We start from the raw sequence: 24,262 nt of genomic DNA on the forward strand, positions 1-24,262 counted from the left end.
AAAATGGCTACGGCAATTCAAAAAATACCGCGAAACAGAAAAAAATCGGAATAATATTGATAGTGGTTGGACTTGAATTAGATAAGCTGTAGAATTCTAGTACTTTTTATTGATGTTTATGAATGATGCAGCGAAATCCCGCCGGAATGCGTCTCAGTAGCTGAAACGACGATTTCCCTTGTTCCACATTGTTTGGCACATGAACATATATTAGGCTTTTCAACTTTCTATAACTATACTTTTGATAGTGGAATTTTTTCTTATCGGTGGTTTTCTTATTGGTACCTTATAGTAAGCCTTATAAAGTGTTGAATTTTTTTTTCAGGGTTATAGTAGGGGTCCAGGGGCAGATAGGGGAGGGGTGTCTAAACACTGATACTGCCATCTGTGATGCAAATTACTTTGATAAGATTTACAAAATATTCTATTTTATCAGTGAGTTAAATTATATTTAGTTCGGAAAACAACTTTTTGGTTATCTGTTTTGATACTATGCATATGCATTTCGTTTACTGTATGTGAGCTCAAGTTTTATCTACAGCTCTTTTTAAGTTACGTTAAATTTAATAAAAACATCATTTTCACTTAAATTAAACTTACATATTAGGCTATCTTTAAAATATACATGCCTTTTAAAAGTCAAATTATTTTGAAATGTTTTGTGCATCGTTTACTAAATTATCAAGTTCTGTACAAAGTATTTGCCCGGTACATAATTTTAAAGGTGCGTAAGAATATTACTAAATCTCTAGTGGTTTGTAAGCTATAAACTTTGTTTTAATGCCTCTTTGTAAGCAGAAAAGATGAAGACAAAAAAAAATCAAGATTGAGGGTGTCAAAAGTAATTGAATGACTGTTAAAGTACAATATTTAAGGAGTCATGCATGTTTCAGAAATGTATTGATTTTTATTCATGACTCAAATTTTTAAAAAAAATTATAGTGTCATTTGTTCAATTATTGTTTTTAGTACAGTCCCTGAGGACCTTTTGTGTGCAAAAAAGGTCCATAGATAAATGTTATACCAATGTAAAGCTAAATGTTTGAAGTTTACAAAAATTTTGGGTAGACATGTCAAATCATGGTACGTTTTGAGAAATCCAAGATAGCCGCCAAGATGGCCGCCAAATTATTGAAAAACGGCTAATACGCAATTTATATGATAAAATTAGTTCTTTTTATATTTATTTTGGTACAGATGATGTTAAAACTTCACATCCTATTGGAACAATATGAAAATGGAGGCATTTCCATTATTTATTCATATTCTCTGAATTTCATAAATAAATTTGCTAAAAAATGCATGAAAAATCATCAAAAATTGATATGGGGCTGACATTTTTTCCTACCAGCTTATGAATAGCGGTGTGTGAGGTTGATGAAGGCACCCCTATAAAAAAATGTTGAGCGTTCTTTGCGTAAGTTATTCTTTGCGGTAATTTGGCGCAGTCTCCGCCATGTTTTAAGTAGAAAGAATAAAGGCAATGAATTAAGAACATATTCTTTTCTTTTTAGACTCCGTATCATATCTTCAATTTGACCCGGCCAACATTTGGGGGCTCGTCCGGGATATTAACAATGACAAGTTTACGTGATGTGATGCGGATGAAGAGAAAAATTTTCGGCCTTGAATCTTCAGAACTGAGGTCTCTAGTAAAACATCTGGATGAAAAAAAGAAATTTTCAAATGAAGATGAGATGTTAAACTTTGCTGAAGAGATGGCAGAATCAATTTTGAAAGAAGAAGAAGAAGATCAAAAGGCTTTTCTTTTTGCTGATTTTGAACGGATGCTATTAGAATGCAAATCAGATGACAAGTCACAGAAAACTTTTCTTAAATCCACATGAGAAAACTAACCCGACACCAGCCATGTGGAGAAGAGACTTCAAAATATCAGGATCAATTACAGACGCAGGTGGTCTAAGTTTGGTATCTTTAAATCGCCAAATAAGAACTGGCATTGAAAAAGGACACACCGAGACAGAGATAATTCGACATCAGAAGATGCGGTGTCTTATGATAAAGTGTTGGTAGAGAGGATGTTTTTCCAGGCTGTTGCAACTGGTCTACGTGAAGATAACATAAGACATAGACTCAGACCTATTTTACTACCAGGTGTGTCTGATGTAGAGATTCTCAAAACACTGAACGAAATAACTCTTAATGAACTAAAACATAATTCAAAAACAAAATCTACAATAGCAACAGTTCAGGTACAGGAGAATAAAGCCATGAAAGAACTACAAGCGCAAGTTAAAGAGCTAAAGAGTTATGTGCTTCAGATGAAACAATCTAATCACCAAAACGGAAAGCACGAAAAAAATGAGAATGCAAGCATGCGAAGACCAAGAAAAAAATGTCAAAAGTGTCAGGATGGAGATGAACTATGCAACCACTGCTTTAAGTGCGGCTCTGAAGAACACTATGCGAGAGGATGTAGAGCAGCTTTAAACATGAAGGGGTCATCGGGGCAGGGGACGCGATGACCAGTGACATCAATGAGAGACATCCCCTAAATAGAACAATTGAACATTTTGAAGAAATCAAATCAAAAATAGCATCATTAGAAACAGAGAACAATGTCTATGGTAACCAAATTAAGGGTACAGTTTTAAGTTTATCATCTAATTCAAAAGAGAAATTAATTAATATAGTAGTGTAAAGAGTGTTTAATAGATGTAAATTTTAGAAAAGGGAATTCGGTTATGGATACAGGAGCCAGATCTCACTTTCAATCAAAAACTATTATTTAAAGAAAAAAGACCATTTCTAAAGATGAGGAAGATCTGCTACCAGAAGAGGGTGAAATTCCGAATTGGAGGGGTTGGAGAAATTTATACTTCAGTAGGCAAACGAGATTCTAACAAATTGCTTCATTTAATACCCAAAGCTAATTTTTGTCCAAAACCAATCTCAAGTGAGTTTAATGTAAATAGACATTTTAAGTGGGATAAATGAAGATTTAACTTTGTTGGATCAAGATGTTGTACAAGTGATTAGAATGAGGGTTAGTTATGGAAAACGCTCAGAAAATGGTAGTTGTCGCCTTGGAAAAAGACGACAGTATCTATGGTAAACAATACGATTGGAAAGAAACCGTTTAATTCCTTTGCCCCAAAATTCTAAGCAATGATAGAATAACAGTTTATTCATTATTGTTCATGAAAGACATTTCAGGCAAAAGTTTTTGAACCAAAAGTTGAATTTTCTATGCATAATGGGTTAGACTAACACTGGCCATATGTTAATGGGGTTTCGTGGTCCAAAGTTAAGATTCAATGGTTGGGGCCTGGGAAGCGTAAAATACATCAATAAATAGAAGTGTTTGTATTAACTAGTAGAGAACAGAGTTGGAAAGTTGTCAAGGCTTGAGACTTTTTTAATTACTTATGTTGAAATAAGTTATTGCTTGAAGGTATTTAAATACTTGTTCTGTTTCAAATTTTAATTATAGGGTTAAAGAAGTTGTGAGGAAGCATTCGGTTTTGGACTTAAGGCGAACAAAGTCGGACAGGAAGTTTCAAAAGATATGTCAAATCAAATTCATTTTACTCGGAATGAAAAAATACCATTTACTAAAGATTGAGAAAATGTTTTTCTAAATACCAAATTAGAGAAAGAATATTTAAATTCTAAAGTTGGGACGAACAGTCTCAGTGTTCCTTTTCATAGAAATTAATATACTTCCATGTATTGTTTGGCATACAACGAGAACTACAGACAAAATTAAGAAATTTAAATCCATATTGTTGCTAATTAACATTTTGTTGCCTAGGGCTTAAACACCGAAAGTTCAGACAATGATGTGTTAAGTACCAATAGAATAAACAATTTTAGTGATGGTAACTTAAAAAAGAAGATTTGTACATTTTTTAGGCAAAATTATCAAACCAGTATTTGAATTGATGAAATTTATCAGAATATTGCACATGCATTGCCTCAGATGACGAGAGTGAGTAAGTTTACGCAATTTTGGGATAAGACGATCGTAAAGCCGCAACCTAGGTTATTAACATACGATAAATTGGGACAGCCATGCTTACCAAAAAGTGTTAATTCACTGTGTTGTTGTCACCATTAGGTAATTTTTCTAAGCAATTTGATAAGAATATACAGTACTCACTTAAAGACCATTTATTGATTATAGAAATAAGGCATGATGCTTCAGGAACAAAGGGTTCGTCATTAAAGAGAACAGGTTGGCAATGGTCAAAACTTCTATAGCCCCAAAGGGTATGACTTGAAACAGACTGGCCATCTTTTCAATTTCATGGGGTTTTGGCGTGGTCAAACTGTTAAGTGTAATGGCGTTGGGTTTCCTGGGGAAGCGCTTAAGATAAAGAATCAATAAATAATGAGTGTCTTTGTATAAATAATTGTGATCTTAGAGGTTGAAAAGAATGTTAGTCAATAGTGTTTCATTTGAGATCTGGGGAAATATTTTAAAGCTTATGTTTGAAATAAGATAAATTTTTGAGGTATTTTTCTATTTTTTTTATTTACTTGGTTTCTAGTCTTCATTTTATTATAGTTATATATTTGTAAATTGTTTGTGAATCATTTGGGGTTTTTAAGTGGTTAGTGGTAACGGTTCATTTGATAGCAAATTCGGAACGACATTTGGTTTACGGGGGGAGTGTGTGAGGTTGATGAAGGCACCCCTATAAAAAAATGTTGAGCGTTCTTTGCGTAAGTTATTCTTTGCGGTAATTTGGCGCAGTCTCCGCCATGTTTTAAGAAGAAAGAATAAACACAATGAATTAAGAACATATTCTTTTCTTTTTAGACTCCGTATCATATCTTCAATTTGACCCGGCCAACAGGTGTAAATGAATATTTTTACCATATACTACAAAGACTTGAACAAGATGTTACTAAAATCACCTTTATTTTTTATCTTTATTGTAAAAGAATGTGGATTCTGATATTCTTAAAGTGGGTGGGGTAACGAAAACTAAGTCTCAGTATTTTGTTCACTGGTTTGTTATGATAATTAAAACTATGAATAGTCAACATGTATTGCACTTTGGCATATACCTAAAAGATTTAAATAATTAAGAAACTTAGACTGATATTTTGTTTGTCAATATTCAACATGTTCTGTTGCCATGGCCAACGGAGAAGTAAAATGAAAGACACACCTGAACGTATGACACTTTTAGCATTTTAAGCATGTTTTTAAGAATGACACAAACTTATAGATAAATAATCTGTGCACAATGCCATGGTAACAAATTGAAAAAAAAATTAACATTAAAGAAGTCACATTTAATTCTAGCAAATTATCAACACAGATATTTGAAATTAGATGAATAAAATTTATTTCAAGAATTTGCATCATGCATTTGCTTTTTTCAACTGCTATACATAGAAAAAGGTCATGTCAAATGTGAATGTTGTTACGTTTGGATAGGATAATTAATGGTGATAATAATAAGTAAAAGGCAGTCTTAAGGTAGAAATGTATATAAAACCCCATTATCAAATATTTGAAACTGTACATAGGGTAAAACATTTAAGACTTTGCAGCTAAAACGAGAAATAAATAGGTCACTGGTTCAAATTCTAGGTCAACCAATATCAAATGTTTAATGACAATCAAATTCATTGTTGAGTTCCAACTTTTTGGTTTGTAGCTTGTATTATGAAATTCTAACTTGCATAAGATAAAATTCTAGGTCAAACTGATCTCAGTGTTATAATTCTGCATCTGAAATTTTACAATCAAAATACAAAAAGATCACTAGAAACAAAATTAAGGTCAGCTGGCATATCATATTGTGTCTGTTATACAAATTTCTTTAGCTTCAAAAACAAGAAAGTAAGTCACGAGGTTTTAAATTCTAGGGTCACCTTAAAACAAAGAGGAACACAAGACAATTCTTCCAACCAAATGGTCTTGCATTGTGGTTTTCTGAACATAAAGAGTTTTTTATATATAAAAATCGGACATCTAGGCAGGGCCATTTTTATGCTCCCCGAACAATTATGGGGGGAGCATATAGTCGCCGGGCGTGTCCAAAAACCTAGTCGGAGAGCATCCCCCTGGTTCAACCGGTTATTCCCTTTTAATCCCCAGACTCATGGTCATTATTTGATGCCTGCAAGCTTAGCACTTTACGGAGAGTGTCGGATGTGAAGTCCAGGCGTCTCTTGTTCCACAGACAACAATTGTCTGTCAAAAAAGTTAGTACCGTAGCTTAGTAGAATTGGTCATTACTCTTCTGGTTATTTATCCATGAAAAGTCAGATAGTTCAACCAACCTTCAAGCTATCAACAAAGAAGTGTTGAAATTGGCGTATAAACCCAGACCCGGCCCTTTCATGATTTGAAAGAAACATGGTAAAAGTCTTCTAGAAATTGTTTCACATGCTCTAAAAATGGCGTTTAAAGGGATGATTTTATAAAGGATTTTACATATAAGTTAGACTATGTAAAATCAATTGTCCCCCTTGGGAAACGGTAATCATAATCAAACGGATCATGACTTTACCAAGCTTAGAAGTTGGTGTATTATTTCTATTATATGTTTTGTATCGTGACATAAATTGATTGGTCATAGAATGAATACTTCACACTTAAAATATCAAAGCATTTATTTTATGGAGAAGAAAGTTTTTCAAAGCATTTTCTTTATAACACCAAAAGTAAAATGACTTCCTGGGGTTAGGTCAAACTTTGACAGATTGTTCAAGATTGAAAAAATAAATTAAGGTTTTTTGACAATGCTTTTAACCCAAAATCTAAGATTGGGGATTTGTTTTTGGAAAAAAATTTGGCTAAAGATCTTGGTTTTATTATAGTGTCACGACCTACTGAAAGGGCCAGCCAATTTTGGACTAATGAGACACCTTTTGCTTGCATACCATGTACCTCCAATTCCTATCACTATGCCAGGCGCCAGGCGGATAGAAATCCGGGCGTTAACCATTCATTTTAACTACCTCGCGGCTCACGAAGCGGCCATTTTCGGAACGAGTTTCCACGAAAAACATTCATCCGTCAATTAACGCTCGCCGTGGGCTCGAACCTTCGACCTCCCGATCCGTAAGGCGGACGCCTTAACACTAGGCCAACGGTACCGGTACCGATTTTTAAAAAGTTTCCTATGTGTCTCCATTATGAAAATAAGTTGACCCTAGGGGTGGGTTAAATTTTCATTTGAATAAATTTTGTACTGGTCTATACCAGGCTACAACAGAAATATTAGCTATAGGGCATCAGTTGGGGAAGTTTTTTTTTTAGCTTATCAATTATGTAAATTGATGAGTGACCCCTGGCATAAATGAATTTGACCACAAGATCGTAGTTAAGGAAATTTAATAGGTATTAAATACTAGGTCCTGCCAGTTATGGAGAAGAATATTTTGAGTTTTTCCTATATTTACACTGTGTAAAGAGAGTTTACTCCGGGGCTTCGCAAGAAACCTGAATGTGTAGCTTCTTGACCTTTTTCAACCATGACCTTGATGTTGCGTCATGCATATCATAAGCACATAGTCTCACGTATGGCGATTATTTGTTGCCAAGTTATTTAAAATCCTTCCATAAAGTCAAAAAGTTAGGGAGAACATATAACCGGATCTTGGTTTGCAGCGACCTGGATGTTGAGGTCTGTAAATTGTTCGTGGGTGGGAATTCATTTGTGCTAAGTATTTTTTAAAACTTTGAATTGTCAATATGTTATAAGCAGATCATGAAAAAAAAAGTTTTTACATTGGGATCCGTTTGAGTGTGACCCTGACCTTTAGGGTTGTGGACTTGCCCTTATTTGGCTCTGTCAATGGTTAGTTCACAATGTTGATCATTTTTTATCTCTTAAAACATTTCAGAGGTTTAAAAGTAGAGAGACAGACGCGAAATGTAGACTTTCTAATATATGAACTTGTAAAGTGTGACTTGACCTTTGGGTAGCAATTCAAAAATTTATTGCGATCTGCACTATCGTCTCATATTGGAGATCAATTGTGCCAAGCTATTTAAACATAAATTTCATTTAGGTTTAAAAGTTTGATGGCAGGGGACCGACGAAATTTAGATTTTATACATTTCACCTTGACCTTTGGTGTAGCAACCCAATGTTTGCGTGCCTGGCACATGTTCAGATACTGGTTATCAATATGTGCCAAGATATTTTTTTTAAATTTCAGCGGTAAAAATGTTGGAGGCGGACACGAAATGTAGATTTTTTTACATTTGAAACCTGAGTAAGGGTGACCTTGACCTTTTTTGGTGTAGCAAAAAACCCAATTATTGCGCACTGCACGATCGTGTCATAATGGTGATCCGTTGTACCAAGTTATTTCAAAACTTTACATCGTTAAAAAAGCTATGGAGCGGACACGAAATGGTAAGACATTTTATTATTGGTAAATGAAGACTTTTTAACATTTTGACCTTTAAAGTGTGAACCTTGACCTTGGGGGGGTAGCAACCCAATTTATTGCGCTCTGCATATTATCTTCATTATGGTGATCACTTGGCCCCAAGTTTATTTTCAAAACTTTACAGCGTTAAAATAAAGCTATGGAGCGGACACGAAAGGTAGACTTTTTATTATTAAATGAAAACTTTTTTAACATTTACCTTAAAGTGTACCTTTACCCTTTGGGGGTAAGCAAACCCCCTTATTGGGGCCCCTGCATATTATTCCCCATTATGGTGATCGCTTTGTCAAGTTATTTTAAAACTTTACAAACGGGTTAAAAAAAAACTATCGGAGCGGACACCCAAATGGGAGACTTTTTTTTTATTAAAAAGAAGACTTTTTAAAATTTGACCTTAAATGTGACCTTGACCCTTTGGGGGTAAACAACCCAATTAAATTTCGCCCCTTTTCATATTATTTTCATTAAAGGGATCTCTTTGCCCTGGTTAATTTTTAAAAAATTTTTAGGGGGGGTTTTTAAAAATTTTGGGGGCCGAAAACCCAAAGGTTATGGGCGGCAGACTGACAGCGGAGTCCATTCCTATAAATTTCCCCCTTTTCCCCTACACGGAAGGTGTTTTGATTAACAATGTTTTGGGTTTAAATCCCCCTCTGAAAAAACCATACATATAAAAGTTCCCAAAATCTTTTTTTTTATTTCTGGGAATATTTTAAAAATTCGCATTTTCAGTTTTATTTTTAACTTCTGTTTACTAAAAATAACAATGTATCCCATTTGTGGGAAAAAAAAAAAAACAACAAAACAAAATTTTTGTCAAAATTTTATCAAAAATAGGGCCCGTTTTTTCGTACATCAAAAACTTTAAAAAATTTGTGGGGACTTTCCGGCTTTACTGAAAGGGAAAACTTTATAGTTTCCCTCCGGGGCATTTTTTTCATAATATTGGGCACCTTCTGGTTTATTCTTTTTTAAAGGGAATCAGAATTAAAAAGATATAAAGGGAAAATGAAATTTGGTTATTCAAATAAAAAAAAAGTAAAATTGTTTTTAAAATAAAGAAACAAATCATAAAGTTCATCCTGAAATTCCAAAAATTCAAAAACACCCTTTAAACTTTTAAATTTGGGAAAACACTAGTGTTTTTGTGCATTACCCGCTGGCAATTTGAGAAATGCTGTTTTTTTCACTCCAATTACATCGAAACTTTTGGTTTTTTATACGCACTTTTATAATTTACTTAATTAAAAAAAAACTTATAGGGAATTTTTGGGTACGTTTTTGCCCGGGTTTTTTCACATGATTTATTTATATTTTTTGATGATGAGAAAATAAAAGAAATGTCAAAGTTGAATGATTAACCCAAAAGCCTTGAATTTTATTTAATGTTAAACCTTTATATCAGTTATTGCTTATAAAAACTTTTTAAGTTTTAGTTTTTTGTAAATCTTCTTTAAACTTTTTTCTTTAATTTTATACTTAGAGTTTTTCCCCCCCTGTATCCTGGATTTTTCAATAGGGAAAACAAGGAGGATACAAACAGCGTTTTTGGGATTCTTTTTTTCTCTATTTTTAAAGTGTTTAAATCGGAGGGGGTTGTTTTTGGTTATAAAGACAAGATACCATTTGGCGAGAACCAGGTCCGAGAGTTGTTGAAGATCATTTAAGACCATATGACCGTTATCAAACAAAGCATTAGGTTGGTCTGACCTGTAGGTCACAAAATAATTTATAAAAGAATTTTTGACTGGCAACGGGTTGGAATACGGCGGCCTATTTTTTTGCGTAACTAAAGACATCTAGCCAAGATTTATAATTTATGCTGCTCTATCTTTTTTAGATTAGAAGAAAGTTGTCAAATATTTTTAACACAAAAATGGTGAATTTATCCATGCTTCTCTAACTTTACAATATTTCAGCTGGGTTGTATTGCATTGTGAGATGGAACAGCCAATTCATTTAGGTTTTTTCACGCAGATGCATCTATCGGCGACATTATCTGAAGAACGTTTCTTCTCATCACAACATATTTGACATCGAATTGTCTATCCTTCTTTATCACATTGATTGTGGGGAATTTTTTGCTTATTTCGTTATTTATTATTATTTTTTATTTTAAATGAAACCCCAAGTAAAATGAAGAATGTTGAAAAGTTTTTTCTCCAAATCGGGCCAGACATCAAGCGATAAATTTTATTTTTCAGTATAAATCTGAGTAGATTTCATTATTATCTTTTTGCCTTCTAAAACTTTAAGCGTTTTTACTATGTTTTTTACCAGTAACGGACATCAATAAAATTGTTAAACCGATGTTTTTATTTCTAAATTGTGTTTTTGCCCAAAAATAAAATGGAGTGATTTTTTTTATGTTTCAAATGTATCCAATGCTGTAAATGCATTTAACTCATGACATTAACTTCTACCCAACGAGCTTGAGAATTATAAAACTGAAAGCCTCATTACGTTTCCCGGCTTTTCTTCATTTTACCACTTTGTTCCATGGCAAACAGAACCAATTAAAGTTGTTGATAGAATAAAAATCTACCTTTTTAAAAAAAAAAGACTTAAGAAAATTTTAAAATGTAATCCTTGTTGGTTATTCTTAGTTTCTTAATAATCATAATATATAAGTTCACTAGAAATTGGAAATTTCAATTTTCGGTGGTACCCCACCCCACTTTTAGGAATGTCAGAATCCACATTCTTAACCAATAAAAATAACTAAGACTTTTTGTTAAAAACGATGCCCCCGGTACACAGCCAATAGTAAATTGATCAGAGTGGTTATTAGCATGACTTCTAACCCAAGTGATCAAACAATTTTAATAAGAGGTTATCAAGTATCTACTGGTCAACCTTAACCTTTCACCCATTGACCCATAACTAATAGGTCATTCTGCTGGTCACGAAAATCCCATTCATACCAAAGTTTGATTGAAGTTCTAGGGCCTAGCGTTCTTTAGAGTTTAATTGATCAGAGAAGAAGCAAACCGTTTTTACCTACAAGGTCAATGTGACCTTGACCTTTGACCACTTGACCCCAAAATCAATAGAGTCATCTGCTGGTCCATGACCAATCACCATACCAAGTTTGAAGTTCCTAGGCCTAAGGGTTCTTTAGTTATTTGATCGGAAACCGTTTTAACATACAAGGTCAATGTGACCCCTTGACCTTTGACCCCAAAAACAATAGGGGTCATCTGCTGCTCATGACCAATCACCATGCCAAGTTTTGAAGTTCCTAGGCCGAAGCGTTCTTTAGTTATTGATCAGAAAACCATTTTTACTTACAATTGTCAATGTGAACTTGACCTTTGACCCCTTGATTCCCAAAATCAATAGGGGTAATCTGCTGGTCATGACAAATATCACCATGCCAAGTTTTGAAATTCCTAGGCCTATAGCATTCTTAAGGTTATTGATCAGAAAACCGTTTTTACTTACAAGGTCAATGTGACCTTGACCTTTGACCCCGTTGACCCAAAAAACTCAATAGGGGTCATCTGGCTGTTTCATGCAACCAATCATCATACAAAGTTTGAAGTTCCTTAGGCCTAAGCGTTTTTTAGTTAATTGATCAGAAACCGTTTTTACCTACAAGCGGTCAATGTGACCTTTGCCCTATTGACGCCCTTAACCCCAAATATCAATAGGGGTTCATCTGCTGGTCATGACCAATCACCATACCAAGTTTGAAGTTCCTAGGCCTAAGGGTTTCTTAAGTTATTGATTGGAAAAGCATTTTTACCTACAAGGTCAATGCTGACCTTTGCCCTTTTGACCCCTTAACCCCAATTATCAATAGGGGTCATCTGCTGGTCATGACCAATCACCATTACCAAGTTTGAAGTCCCTAGGCCTAAGGGTTCTTTTTGGTTTTTGATCGGAAACCGTTTTTACCCAAGAGGTCAATGTGACCTTGACCTTTGACCCCTTAACCCCAAAATCAATAGGGGTCATCTGCTGGTCATAACCAATCACCATACCAAGTTTGAAGTTCCTAGGCCTAAAAGTTCTTAAGTTATTGATTCGGAAAAACCGTTTTTGCTTACAAGGTCAATGTGACCTTGACCTTTGACCCCTTGACCCCAATATCAACAGGGGTCATTCTGCCTGATCATGACCAATCACCATACCAAGTTTGAAGTTTCCTAGGCCTTAAAGTTCTTTAGTTATTGATCGGAAAAACCGTTTTTCCGTACAAGGTCAATGTGACCTTGACCTTTGACCCCTTGACCCCAAAATCAATAGGGGTCATCTACTGATCATGACCAATCACCATACCAAGTTTTTGAAGTTCCTAGGCCTTAAAGTTTCTTTAGTTATTGATCGGAAACCGTTTTTCCGTACAAGGTCAATGTGACCTTGACCTTTGACCCCTTGACCCCCAAAATCAATAGGGGTCATCTACTGATCATGACCAATCACCATACCAAGTTTGAAGTTCCTAGGCCTTAAGGTTCTTTAGTTATTGATCGGAAACCGTTTTTCCTTACAAGGTCAATGTGACCTTGACCTTTGGACCCCTTGACCCCAAAATCAATAGGGGTCATCTACTGATCTTGACCAATCACCATACCAAGTTTGAAGTTCCTAAGCCTTAAGGTTCTTTAGTTATTGATCGGAAACCGTTTTTCCTTACAAGGTCAATGTGACCTTGACCTTTGACCCCTTGACCCCAAAATCAATAGGGGTCATCTACTGATCATGACCAATCACCATACCAAGTTTGAAGTTCCTAGGCCTTAAGGTTCTTTAGTTATTGATCGGAAACCGTTTTTCCTTACAAGGTCAATGTGACCTTGACCTTTGACCCCTTGACCCCAAAATCAATAGGGGTTATCTACTGGTCATGACCAATCACCATACCAAGTTTGAAGTTCCTAGGCCTAAGGGTTCTTTAGTTATCACTCGGAAACCATTTGGTCTACGGACCGACGGACCGACAAGTGCAAAGCAATATACCCCCTTTTCTTCGAAATGGGGGCATAAAAATAAGGGTACATTTAGTAAGTTGTTGATCAGTTCTTTGTATAATATGGTAAAAATATTAGTTTTCACCACTATGCCTCGACTGATAGGAAAAAATGCCAGCCCTATGTCGATTTTTGATACTTTTTCATGCTTTTTAGCAAAGTTTCTCTATGAAAACAAGAGTATATATATTAGAAAAAGGAAACGGACCCCTTTTCATATTGTTCTAATAGGATGTGAAGTTTTAACATCACCTGTACTAAAATAAATACAAAAAAGAACTAATTTTATCATATAAATTGAGTATTAGCCATTTTTAAATAATTTGGCGGCCATCTTGGCGGCCATCTTGGATTTCTCAAAACGTACCATGATTTGACATGTCTACCCAAATTTTTTGTAAACTTCAAATATTTAGCTTTAAATTGGTATGACATTTATCCATGGACCTTTTTTGCACACAAAAGGTCCCCAGGGACTGTACTATTTATCGTTTTATATTATTATCGGTAAACAATTGTTTTAGTCAGTTCCTAACATGTAATAAATATATAATGCTATAACCATTTCGTTTTAAAATTGATTCCGTTTAAAGCGATTTATTACCTCCTATATCTAAACTATGTTTGGGATTCATCGTTCTGTACGTATAATAGGTCATTCATGTAAAGTTGGTCTCTTCTTTAATGACACTATATATTCATATTTTAGCGTAACACCTACAGTATAGTAGCATAATATGATTATCTACTTTGTGTGAAGTCAAACATGTTTACTCTATATTTACAAATAAATTGTGTAGCATTTATCAGTAATTTCTAATATTAAATTTTTAACAGTTCATGTACATAAAGTGCGATTCAGAGTCAACTCGTCCTCTGGTCAACTCGTCACCTTTTTGGTCAACTCGTCCCCTGGACAACTCGTCCTCTAGTCAACTCGTCCCCAACTCGTCCCTTATATTTTATTACTACTTGTTTTTCATATAGTTCATAAATCATTATAGACTGTTAAAATAATATATTATAAAATTACTGAATTGGACATATTTTGACGCTTTTTGTATGCGAATATTTGGAGTTCCATCTTATAATAAGGATATATATGCATAATTCTGATTAAATTACATACAGAAAAAAACAACACGAAGACGATCAATAGCAATAACATTTAATGTATAAAACATGTTTTATATGCAAAAATAAAATATCATATCGTATGTCTTTTTTGTCAATATTATGTCATACATGTATATATAGTCACTTTCACACTTTCATTGTTTTTTTTTCCATGCACATATTTCATTGTCTTTTTTTTTTTTTGACATCTTACGACTCTACTCTTGGGGCTTGTATAAGTTGCCGAATTCTCTCAAAAGTCCCGTTGATGATAACTCCCCATTCCTGTACTTATCCCACAGCTGGTGCGTCTGTCCCTGAAGAAAGGTGTACTTTTTCCGCTGGTAGCGGCGTAGTCTTCCTTCACTTATCAATTCCGAGTTCCTCACCGCTACCTGGGCCTCATCGTACAGCAGTTTTATCAAAAGGTAGAATGGAGGCGTTCCCCCAGCCCTCCCATTCAATCTTCTATGCCATCCTATAAAATAATAGAAGTATATTACAATACCAATAAGATAGGCACAGGTCAACTATAATAGATATATTTATCTCTTTAATGCGGCGATGTATGTGTCCATGAATGCATTTCTCAAATATATATCATTGTCGATCCAGGTCCGTCTAATGTAAGCTAGCAGTCCATCAAAACAGTCTGGAGCTAAGTCTGCCATAGACTCGAACACAAGACCAATGTGTTCTGCAGGAAGGAATGGCAGACACAGAAATTTTCTGATGAAGCGGTGTGCCCCTCGGTGACTGACATACTCGGCAGACAGGCCTTTTTCCTGTAAAAAAACAATTAGTTTCAGAATACGTTCAAGAAAGATAAAAAAAAATACAATTAGTTTCAGAATATGTTCAAGAAAGATCTATAAAAATAAATTGGCAATATCAAAATATTTCAAAAAAAATATATGTATATTTCAATCATATGGCTCTTTTATATGAATATATTTGATGTGACATCATCTTGTTTTTATTTAATTCTATACTTTTTTTAATATTGTTTGAATTACGAGTTGACCGGATTGCTAAAGTGCGATATTTAGAAATATATTTCTGTTAAAGTTTTGGATAATGCTGGGACAAACAAAAGATATTTTACCTAGGATAATTTATGAAGGTGATAAATTCTTTCTTTTTACATTTTTTTAAATTAAGTCTGTATCGTTAAAATTATGATTGAAAATATGTCTGACAACCATTTTTAATTTAAATATGCCCACTGTTGGCCGAGACAGGTTGGCATTTTGTGCTTTCGGTTTCTACAACCACAATAATAAATATGTTTTCTTTCATTTGTATCTATGAATTCACTAACTTTTAGGTGGACTTTTACTTGATACAGTAATGTTGGAAATAGACTCATGAGACTTGTCAAGATTTTTCAGCATTCGTTTACATATTTATAGTTTAGATTCGTCAACAATCGCAACTACTCGGCCCTTTCCGTCAGTCTTCGGATAAGGAGGTTATTATAGATAATAGCCGAGCAAGTTCCGAATGACTGACGGAAAGGGTCGAAAAGTTGCGATTGTGCGAAAAGTTGCAATTGAGAAGCAAGGAAGTTAATCGGAAAAAAACATATAACTTGTTGTTATTTAGCAGTGTCTAAGATACCTAGGTAAATATATATTTGACATAAATTACAAAGTTTGATTACTGTCTACTACTGTCTACACAGCCGGCTTTATTTTTGTCATTGTTTCGATTTCGGTATTGTATAAAAGTCCTACTTTCGCTTTTGTCTTGAAATACATAAATATGACGTTTCTTTTGAGATGTGTTTACTTCTTGGCATAGCCGGGCTTGACCAACATAAACTGTCACAAGCCCGTAACGTCCGATAAATTGGATTAGATGTACATGTATATTCAGGCCTCGACACTAACTTTTCTATCAGGTGGTAAGCCGGACCACTAGATTTGAAATTAAGGTGGTCCTTCCAGAAGTCAAGTGGTCAATTATTATTATTATATCAGTTTACTGTAAGTTTAGAAAAAAGTATGCTTAAAATTGATGACAAAGATGAATTATTAACCTTTAAAGAAAACAAACATCTTAGATATATATTTTTATCTGAGAGCAAGTAAGTAGGTATTCTGTCGTGAAGTTATTTGTTGTTTTTCATAGCTCATTCAAAAATACACAACAGGGCTCTTATTTATGTTAACTTTTATATTGAAGTGATTTCTTCCTCAACTCAAGTTAGGGAATAGTGAAACCATTTGTGTCTGGTTTTTAGTCCCCTACCGGTTTACCGGAGGGGACTTTAGGTTTACCCTCCGTCCGTCTGTCCGTCTGTCCGTCCGTCCGTCCGTCAGTCCGTCTGTCCGTCCGTCAGTCCGTCCGTCCACAAAACTGGATCCCGCGATAACGCAAAAAGTACTGAAAATATTTTAATGAAACTTGATATATGGATAGATGGCAGTATGGAGATTATGCACGTCTTTTTCTTTTCTTCCTATGTTAAAAATTCTGGTTGCTATGGCAACAAATAGACTGAAAATATGGCAAATTTTACACATAACCTGGATCCCGCGATAACGCAAAAAGTACTGAAAATATTTTTATGAAATTTGTTATATGGATAGATGGCATTATGGAGATTATGCACGTCTTTTTCTTTTCTTCCTATGTTGAATATTCTGGTTGCTATGGCAACAAATAGACTGAAAATATGGCAAATTTTACACATAACCTGGATCCAGTGATAACACAAAAAGTACTGAAAATATGTTTATGAAACTTGACATATGGGTAGATGGCAGTATGGAAATTATGCACATCCTTTTCTTATCTTCCTATGTTGAAAATTCTGGTTGCTATGGCAACAAATAGACTGAATTTCAAGATTTCTGATTCTAGTTTTTAAGTTTTTTCACTATAAGTTCTTTATTTCTTAAGGTATTTTCTTCAAACTTTAAATATAAGTTGCTTGTCATCAACCACATCATATGTGACAAGGTTTACAACTCTAGCACAAAGTTTATCAGAATTACCTCCCTTGAACTTAAAATTTTCATGAAAAAAACTCTTTTTTTTTTAATAACTTCTTTTTCTGAATGTATCTACTTCAAACTTCATATAAATGTTTCATATTATCACTCAACATTAAATTTTGTGAGTGTTCAATACTCTAGCAAGACTATTTCCAGAATTATGCCCCTTTTGAACTTAGACTTTTTTTTGAGAAATTGGTAATTTTTACTCCAACTTCTTCAATCATGATAGGATTTTAAAAATGTTATATTTTGATAACAGGGATGTTTAATAAATAACTTTAGAGTGTCTTTCAGTCCGTCTGTCTGTACATAAAAACTGTTTCCTGTGATCACTTTTAAAGAACTTTTTCAACAAATTTACTTAAAATAGGAACCTAAGTGAATGGCCCTTCAAAATGTTGCTTGGGCTCTTACCGGTAGGGGACTTATGGATTGCTTGCAATACTATGATAATTGCTTGTGATTATAGGATATTGAATTTTTGTAGTTTCCATACTGAATTTATTCAAGATGAAGAAGTTTAATCTACATAACAAATATTTTATTCTGTATATCTCATACCCATATTAAAGAAAGTTTACAGTAAAAACAAAAAATTTCTTGCTTTGCATTTACTTTAACATTAATAATATTATTACTGAAGGCCTACGGCTGTCACATATTTTACATGGCACATTTTCCTCACTGTATGAACCAGTATTGCTGTTCATCATATGATGATGTCGCATCAAAACAATTGCATGCCTGTTTCAAATTGTTTTTGACTATGTAATGTTGTATATAATTTATGTCACATTGTATTTATATGTTGTTATGTTACATTGTATGTATATGCTGAGGCCCACATGGAAGATCGGGAAACCGAATGTGCTAGCCTCATTAAATAAAGTCGTTACTTACTTACTTACTTACAGAGCCCCAAAAGCAGTACAAATACAAGAAAACAAATTTTTTTTCCAGATATTAAAATGTATTGACTGTAACTTTTGTGTCAAAGAATCTTGGTCTTGTGTAAATGTTTTCTTATTAAAATTTGTTTGATTAGGTGGCCCCTATGCATGAGATGTAAAAATGAATGACTAAAAATCACCTGCCCCCATAACTGTATTATGATAACTAGTGCTTCATTGGAGGAAGCTTAAAGAATCCAACCAGTACCTAATGTAAAACAATGATTTAGCTATGAACTACATATATTTTAAATGCCACAAAACATTTAAATCCACATACTTATTCATGTGTCTGAAAACTAGGAAACACACACCTTGTTAAATCTTTGAGAAATTCATGTCATAAATGTATGAAAACATTGACTGAACTGTCACAGTTTGAAGTATTTAATAGTATATTTCACAATGTATGGCATTGCAGGCTTCGTTTAGATATAAATTTGGATTATGTATGAATTTTGATTCCACCCTATCAAATAATAAATGTCCATGTGTCTGGAAGTTTTATAAGCCCACAAGCTTACAAATGGCAGGCATTTATACTATTTTAATCATTCTTTAATCAAGCTTTATAACTGATTCTGACAAAAATTACCCTCTAAAATGTTTTGACATTACAACAATTACTGATGTCAAACTCGGCTTCTGTTCACAAAACTTGCCCAGCTTAAATAAAAGTTGTCATTTATATGCTGAGAGTTTGACATGAATTGCCATTATATAGTTAAGATGGATAAGTTATTTCAAGATTGTGCCAGGCAGCTGGGAGGTTTTTTTTCATTTGAGTTTTTTTGTTTTTGTTTTACTGTAGATTTTCTTTACTGCACCCTTTTTTAGTCCCCTACCGGTTTACCGGAGGGGACTTTAGGTTTACCCTCCGTCCGTCTGTCCGTCCGTCCGTCCGTCAGTCCGTCCGTCCACAAAACTGGATCCCGCGATAACTTGAAAAGTACTGAAAATATTTTTATGAAACTTGGTATATGGATAGATGGCAGTATGGAGATTATGCACGTCTTTTTCTTTTCTTCCTATGTTGAAAATTCTGGTTGCTATGGCAACAAATAGACTGAAAATATGGCAAATTTTACACATAACCTGGATCCCGCGATAACGCAAAAAGTACTGAAAATATTTTTGTGAAACTTGATATATGGATAGATGGCAGTATGGAGATTATGCACGTCTTTTTCTTTTCTTCCTATGTTGAAAATTCTGGTTGCTATGGCAACAAATAGACTGAAAATATGGCAAATTTTACACATAACCTGGATCCAGTGATAACACAAAAAGTACTGAAAATATGTTTTTGAAACTTGACATATGGGTAGATGGCAGTATGGAAATTATGCACATTCTTTTTTATCTTCCTATGTTGAAAATTCTGGTTGCTTTGGCAACAAATAGACTGAATTTCAAGATTTCTGATTCTAGTTTTTAAGTTTTTTCACTATAAGTTCTTTATTTCTTAAGGTATTTTCTTCAAACTTTAAATATAAGTTGCTTGTCATCAACCACATCATATGTGACAAGGTTTACAACTCTAGCACAAAATTTATCAGAATTACCTCCCTTGAACTTAAAATTTTCATGAAAAAAACATTGTTTTTTTTAATCACTTCTTTTTCTGAATGTACCTACTTCAAACTTCATATTAATTTTTCTTATTGTCACTCAACATTTGTGAGTGTTCAATACTCTAGCAAGACTATTTCCAGAATTATGCCCCTTTTGAACTTAGACTTTTATTTGAGAAATTGGTAATTTTTACTCCAACTTCTTCAATCATGATAGGATTTTAAAAATGTTATATTTTGATAACAGGGATGTTTATAAAATAACTTTAGAGTGTCCTTCAGTCCGTCTGTCTGTACATAAAAACTGTTTCCTGTGATCACTTTTAAAGAACTTTTTCAACAAATTTACTTAAAATAGGAACCTAAGTGAATGGCCTATGGCCCTTCAGAATGTTGCTTAGGCTCTTACCGGTAGGGGACTTATGGATTGCTTGCAATACTATGATAATTGCTTGTTTTTCTTACTGTTATTCAAATATTCATTGCTGATACGTGGTACGTCTTATAATCATGATAATTACATGTATCTTTTATAGTTTAACATTTTTAATAAAAACTAATTATCTTAAAACAAGGAAATATCTAAAGGATAAAAAATAAAAACAACTTTATATATAACTATAGTTTAGCTTATTTTTCTCACAGATTTATTATGAATACAGAATTTTTACCGCCCTGTTGCTTGTTGGTTGATATTTATTTTTTACATCGAGTATTTTTAACCTTTTATTAAAAATTAAAAAAAAAGTAATTTTAACTCTGGAAGAAATGGATCTCTTAGCGTTAAAAAGTTAAAATAAAGATAACTAGCAAAGAATTATTTGATGTATTTTTCAAGTTCCTTTAGTTTGCTGCCATTATTCATGTATATGAAATTGAAAGTTCATACGGTATCCCATACAATATCATAATTACCATCGTCGGATACCCACGTGTGATTAACATGTAACATAACATAAATGTTAAAGGTTCCGCTGTGGTAATCCGACGATGCATCATTACTAGCATCATTTGAATGCAATTTGTTCCTAGATAAATATCACAAATTCTTAACTCTTTTAACTTGCATAGACACAATTTTAGCGAATTAAAATGAAAGTTATTGATGATTTAAGACCTTCTTTAACTTATCAGATTAATCTATTAATGAACCATATACATGTTCATAGGACAAATGGTTTTAAACAAAATGTTTATAACATGTTTTTGACCAAATCACAATTCCCCGAAATGAGCCTTGCACAAACCAGAAAATTCAAGTGGTCCGACGGACCAGGGGATTTTAAAATAAGGTGGTCCTTGCCAAAATCAGGTGGTCTCGGACCAACGGACCACCGCTAATGTCGAGGCCTGATATTACATTATTGCTTTATAAATGATATTCACCTCTTACATTTGAACATAAATGACGTGACGTAAACTCATTTTAAAAGGGTAGGCTGCCGTCTCAAACCAAGACATTTTGTTTTCAACTTTTTGCTATTAAAACTACTAAATTCCCCAGGCCCTGACATACATTTATTCAAAAGGCAGGTGCGGACCTAGGTTATTGATTTATAGAAGTCGGAATACAGTAGTGAGTGCGTAAATTCCTTAAATACTAACAAGCTAACCTTGGTCGTTATAAAAATGAAATAAATAAATAAATAAATAATGATAAACGTAAAGTGATACGAGTCTAAATTAGTTAAAAGTGTAAAGGAGAATTCTGTATACTTTAGCCACAGGCAGTCGGTACATGTGTGGTTCTTTAAATTTCATCCATATATACTATTAATAAAGAAAAAAAACATATAACTTGTTGTTGTATCATAGTTTGGGGACCTTTCTGTTGAAAACGAGTTAAATCGTATACATATACATGCACAGTGCGTTAACTCTAGTGCATGTATTAGTTACCTGCACTCCAGAGCATGCCCATTGATTGGTTCATTTTTGCTGGGGTTTACATATTGTGACGGCAGAGAAAGGGAAAGAGACAGAAATATCATATTCAGATGTTCGTTCATTGGTTCCTTTTTGCTGGGGTTTCATTTTGTGACATCAGGGAACATGTTTTTATGTTTGACTATGATACACATCAAAACACTCTGCAATCTGATTAATACTCGGGGGCTACACTCCCTCGTACAAATCAGATAGCCTCGTGTTTCGATGCTCTTTCTATTACTTATTTTTCAGTGTATATACTGTGTTTACAAATTGATATCTAAGATAACGAGGTATATACATGTTTGATATAAAAGTTTGATTATTGTTCACTACTATCTATAACTTTTTGTCATTATTTCAATTTCGGTATTGTATATAAATAATACTTTCACTTTTGTCTTGATAATATTAAATTAGTCCTATAAATATGGTGCATATTGCTTTGGGATATTTTTACTTCTTGGCAAAACCAGGCTTTACCAACATAAACTATAACAAGTTCGTTCCGTAACGTCTAATATAATGGACTAGATGTAGTTATTATATATTTATATTTTATTTATAGTATATAAAGATGAAATTAAAAGAACCTCACACCAACTGCCTGTGAGTTTGGCAACATATAGTAAGGCTAGGTTAAAGCATATAAAAAACAAAATAAAATATTGTTTTTTTCCCTTCCCGATTCCTACCAACAAAAATCACAGCTACTCTGTATATTTAATAGAAGAATTGTTTCTTTATCTGTTTCAGATACATAAAATGGACTTGGAGTACAATATTAATAGAAATGGGAAGATTCTTGTTTGGATTTACTCTCAGACGAGTCCACTTGGTTTACATGATCTTTCTGAAGAAGAGAAAAAAGGAAGTAAGATACTGATGACAGAAGAAGCCACTGGTTGCAAACGAGACATTGATTTGAAACAAATTAGAAAGTTTTTCGAGAACGAGAAGGAAGGTAACTTTGATGCACAAATTGAAGTTAAACAGCAGATAAGAGCACCATTTGAAGAGTTCAAATCTGAGCTGAAAAAGCTAGACACAGAAAAGCCGGTTGAGTACCAATGTTTTGTTTTTGTCTTTTTGACATACAGTAAGCCGCAATATAAAGGGGAATACAGTGAAGAGTTCCTGCATTTCGACCACAAAAAAATGGCAGAAGGGCTTGTCCCACAAGCAAAAATCATCGATGAAGTCAAAAATCTAAATGTAACAAAAGGGAAGCCAAAAATCTTTCTTATCCAAGCAGATGATTTAAGTCTTCTTAAAGATAAGATGACACAAAAAGTGGTAGGATTTGAGACACCAAAAGTCATTAAAATACCAACAGATGCTGATCAGCTCATCATAAAATCCACTATTCCTCAGAGAATTGCCAACAAACATGCTGCTACAGAAACACCATCGTTTTTGATACAAGCATTTCTGAAAGCAATGAAAAATAAAAAGGAAAAGGAAGATCTTTTAACATTGACGACAACTATCAACAGACACGTTGCAGACCTTATTACTAAATCTAAAGACAAGAGGGCAGCTGATATGCATGTTCCTTTGGTTACATCTACACTCACAAAATTATTGTTTCTACAAGCTAATACTACCCCCGAACATGTCATTAGCTGATGAATTTACTTTATTCCACCATAGTCCAAATAATATGGACAAAGATTTTAGATGGCAAGTTTTAAAAGCTGACTAGCTAAGTTCATATAAACTTTTCGTTTTATTTATCTTTTGTATGGTGGGTTTTGCATGGAATTAAATCAAACAATTAACTTACTGAAGTATATAATGTATTATTAACAAGTCAATATATAATGGCAATAAAAGCAAAAGTGTAAAGCATTGTTAAGTATTTAAAAAGAGGATAACTTAAACATCGAGCCAGGAAAAATGTGAAATTTTGGATAGTGCACTCTCTTTATCCAGTCACTATCACTGCCTGTTTTGTTAAAAAGATTCTTCCATTACTTCAAGACAAATGTGTGATGGAAAGACATCCTCAAATTTTGGTATTTAAGTAGGTAATTTTTTTGTTCCCTCTCCTCTTTTAGCTACTTAAGAGCTTACTCAGTGAATATCATCAAAAAGAAATTAATTGTTTTGTATGGTTCAAATAGTCACCAAAGTATGTGTACATCTGTTCGAAGGGATGAACAAGGCAGGGACGTCCCCTTCCCCTTATCATAGAAAAGAACAAAGTAGGGACCATTAGCAAGCTTCATTAACTTACATATAAACATGTTGTAATCAGGTGAGTTTAATAACAACAATGCCCCGAAACAGCAATATATCTGATCACACAAAATGACTAATAC

General features: G+C 33.7%; 1 protein-coding gene and 1 long non-coding RNA gene across 5 annotated transcripts in view; one reads left to right on the top strand and one right to left on the bottom strand.

Annotated features, from left to right (window-relative positions):
- The window catches only part of LOC132712770 (uncharacterized), a 26,366-nt gene extending 4,166 nt beyond the window's left edge, over nt 1–22,200 (bottom strand). Inside the window, exon 1 of the long non-coding RNA XR_009623349.1 lies at nt 21,396–22,200. This is a non-coding gene — a long non-coding RNA (uncharacterized LOC132712770). The remainder of the gene's footprint in view (nt 1–21,395) is intronic.
- Nucleotides 15,521–23,786, top strand: LOC132712765 (uncharacterized). Of its 4 annotated transcripts, none has more exons than XM_060695193.1 (2): nt 15,521–15,603; nt 22,695–23,786. In XM_060695193.1, the coding sequence occupies exons 1-2, from the start codon at nt 15,598–15,600 to the stop codon at nt 23,565–23,567; spliced, it is 879 nt and encodes a 292-aa protein (XP_060551176.1). In that variant the 5' UTR covers nt 15,521–15,597; the 3' UTR covers nt 23,568–23,786. The 4 variants fall into 4 exon arrangements, with proteins under 4 accessions (XP_060551176.1, XP_060551177.1, XP_060551178.1 ...); XM_060695194.1 differs by lacking the exon at nt 15,521–15,603 and adding an exon at nt 15,950–16,104; XM_060695195.1 differs by lacking the exon at nt 15,521–15,603 and adding an exon at nt 16,220–16,342.
- The last annotated feature ends 476 nt before the right edge of the window (nt 23,787–24,262 follow it).

This window comes from Ruditapes philippinarum, unplaced genomic scaffold (assembly GCF_026571515.1).
Source record: "Ruditapes philippinarum isolate M1 unplaced genomic scaffold, ASM2657151v2 ctg5910_1_1_1_1, whole genome shotgun sequence".
NCBI lineage: Eukaryota > Metazoa > Mollusca > Bivalvia > Venerida > Veneridae > Ruditapes > Ruditapes philippinarum.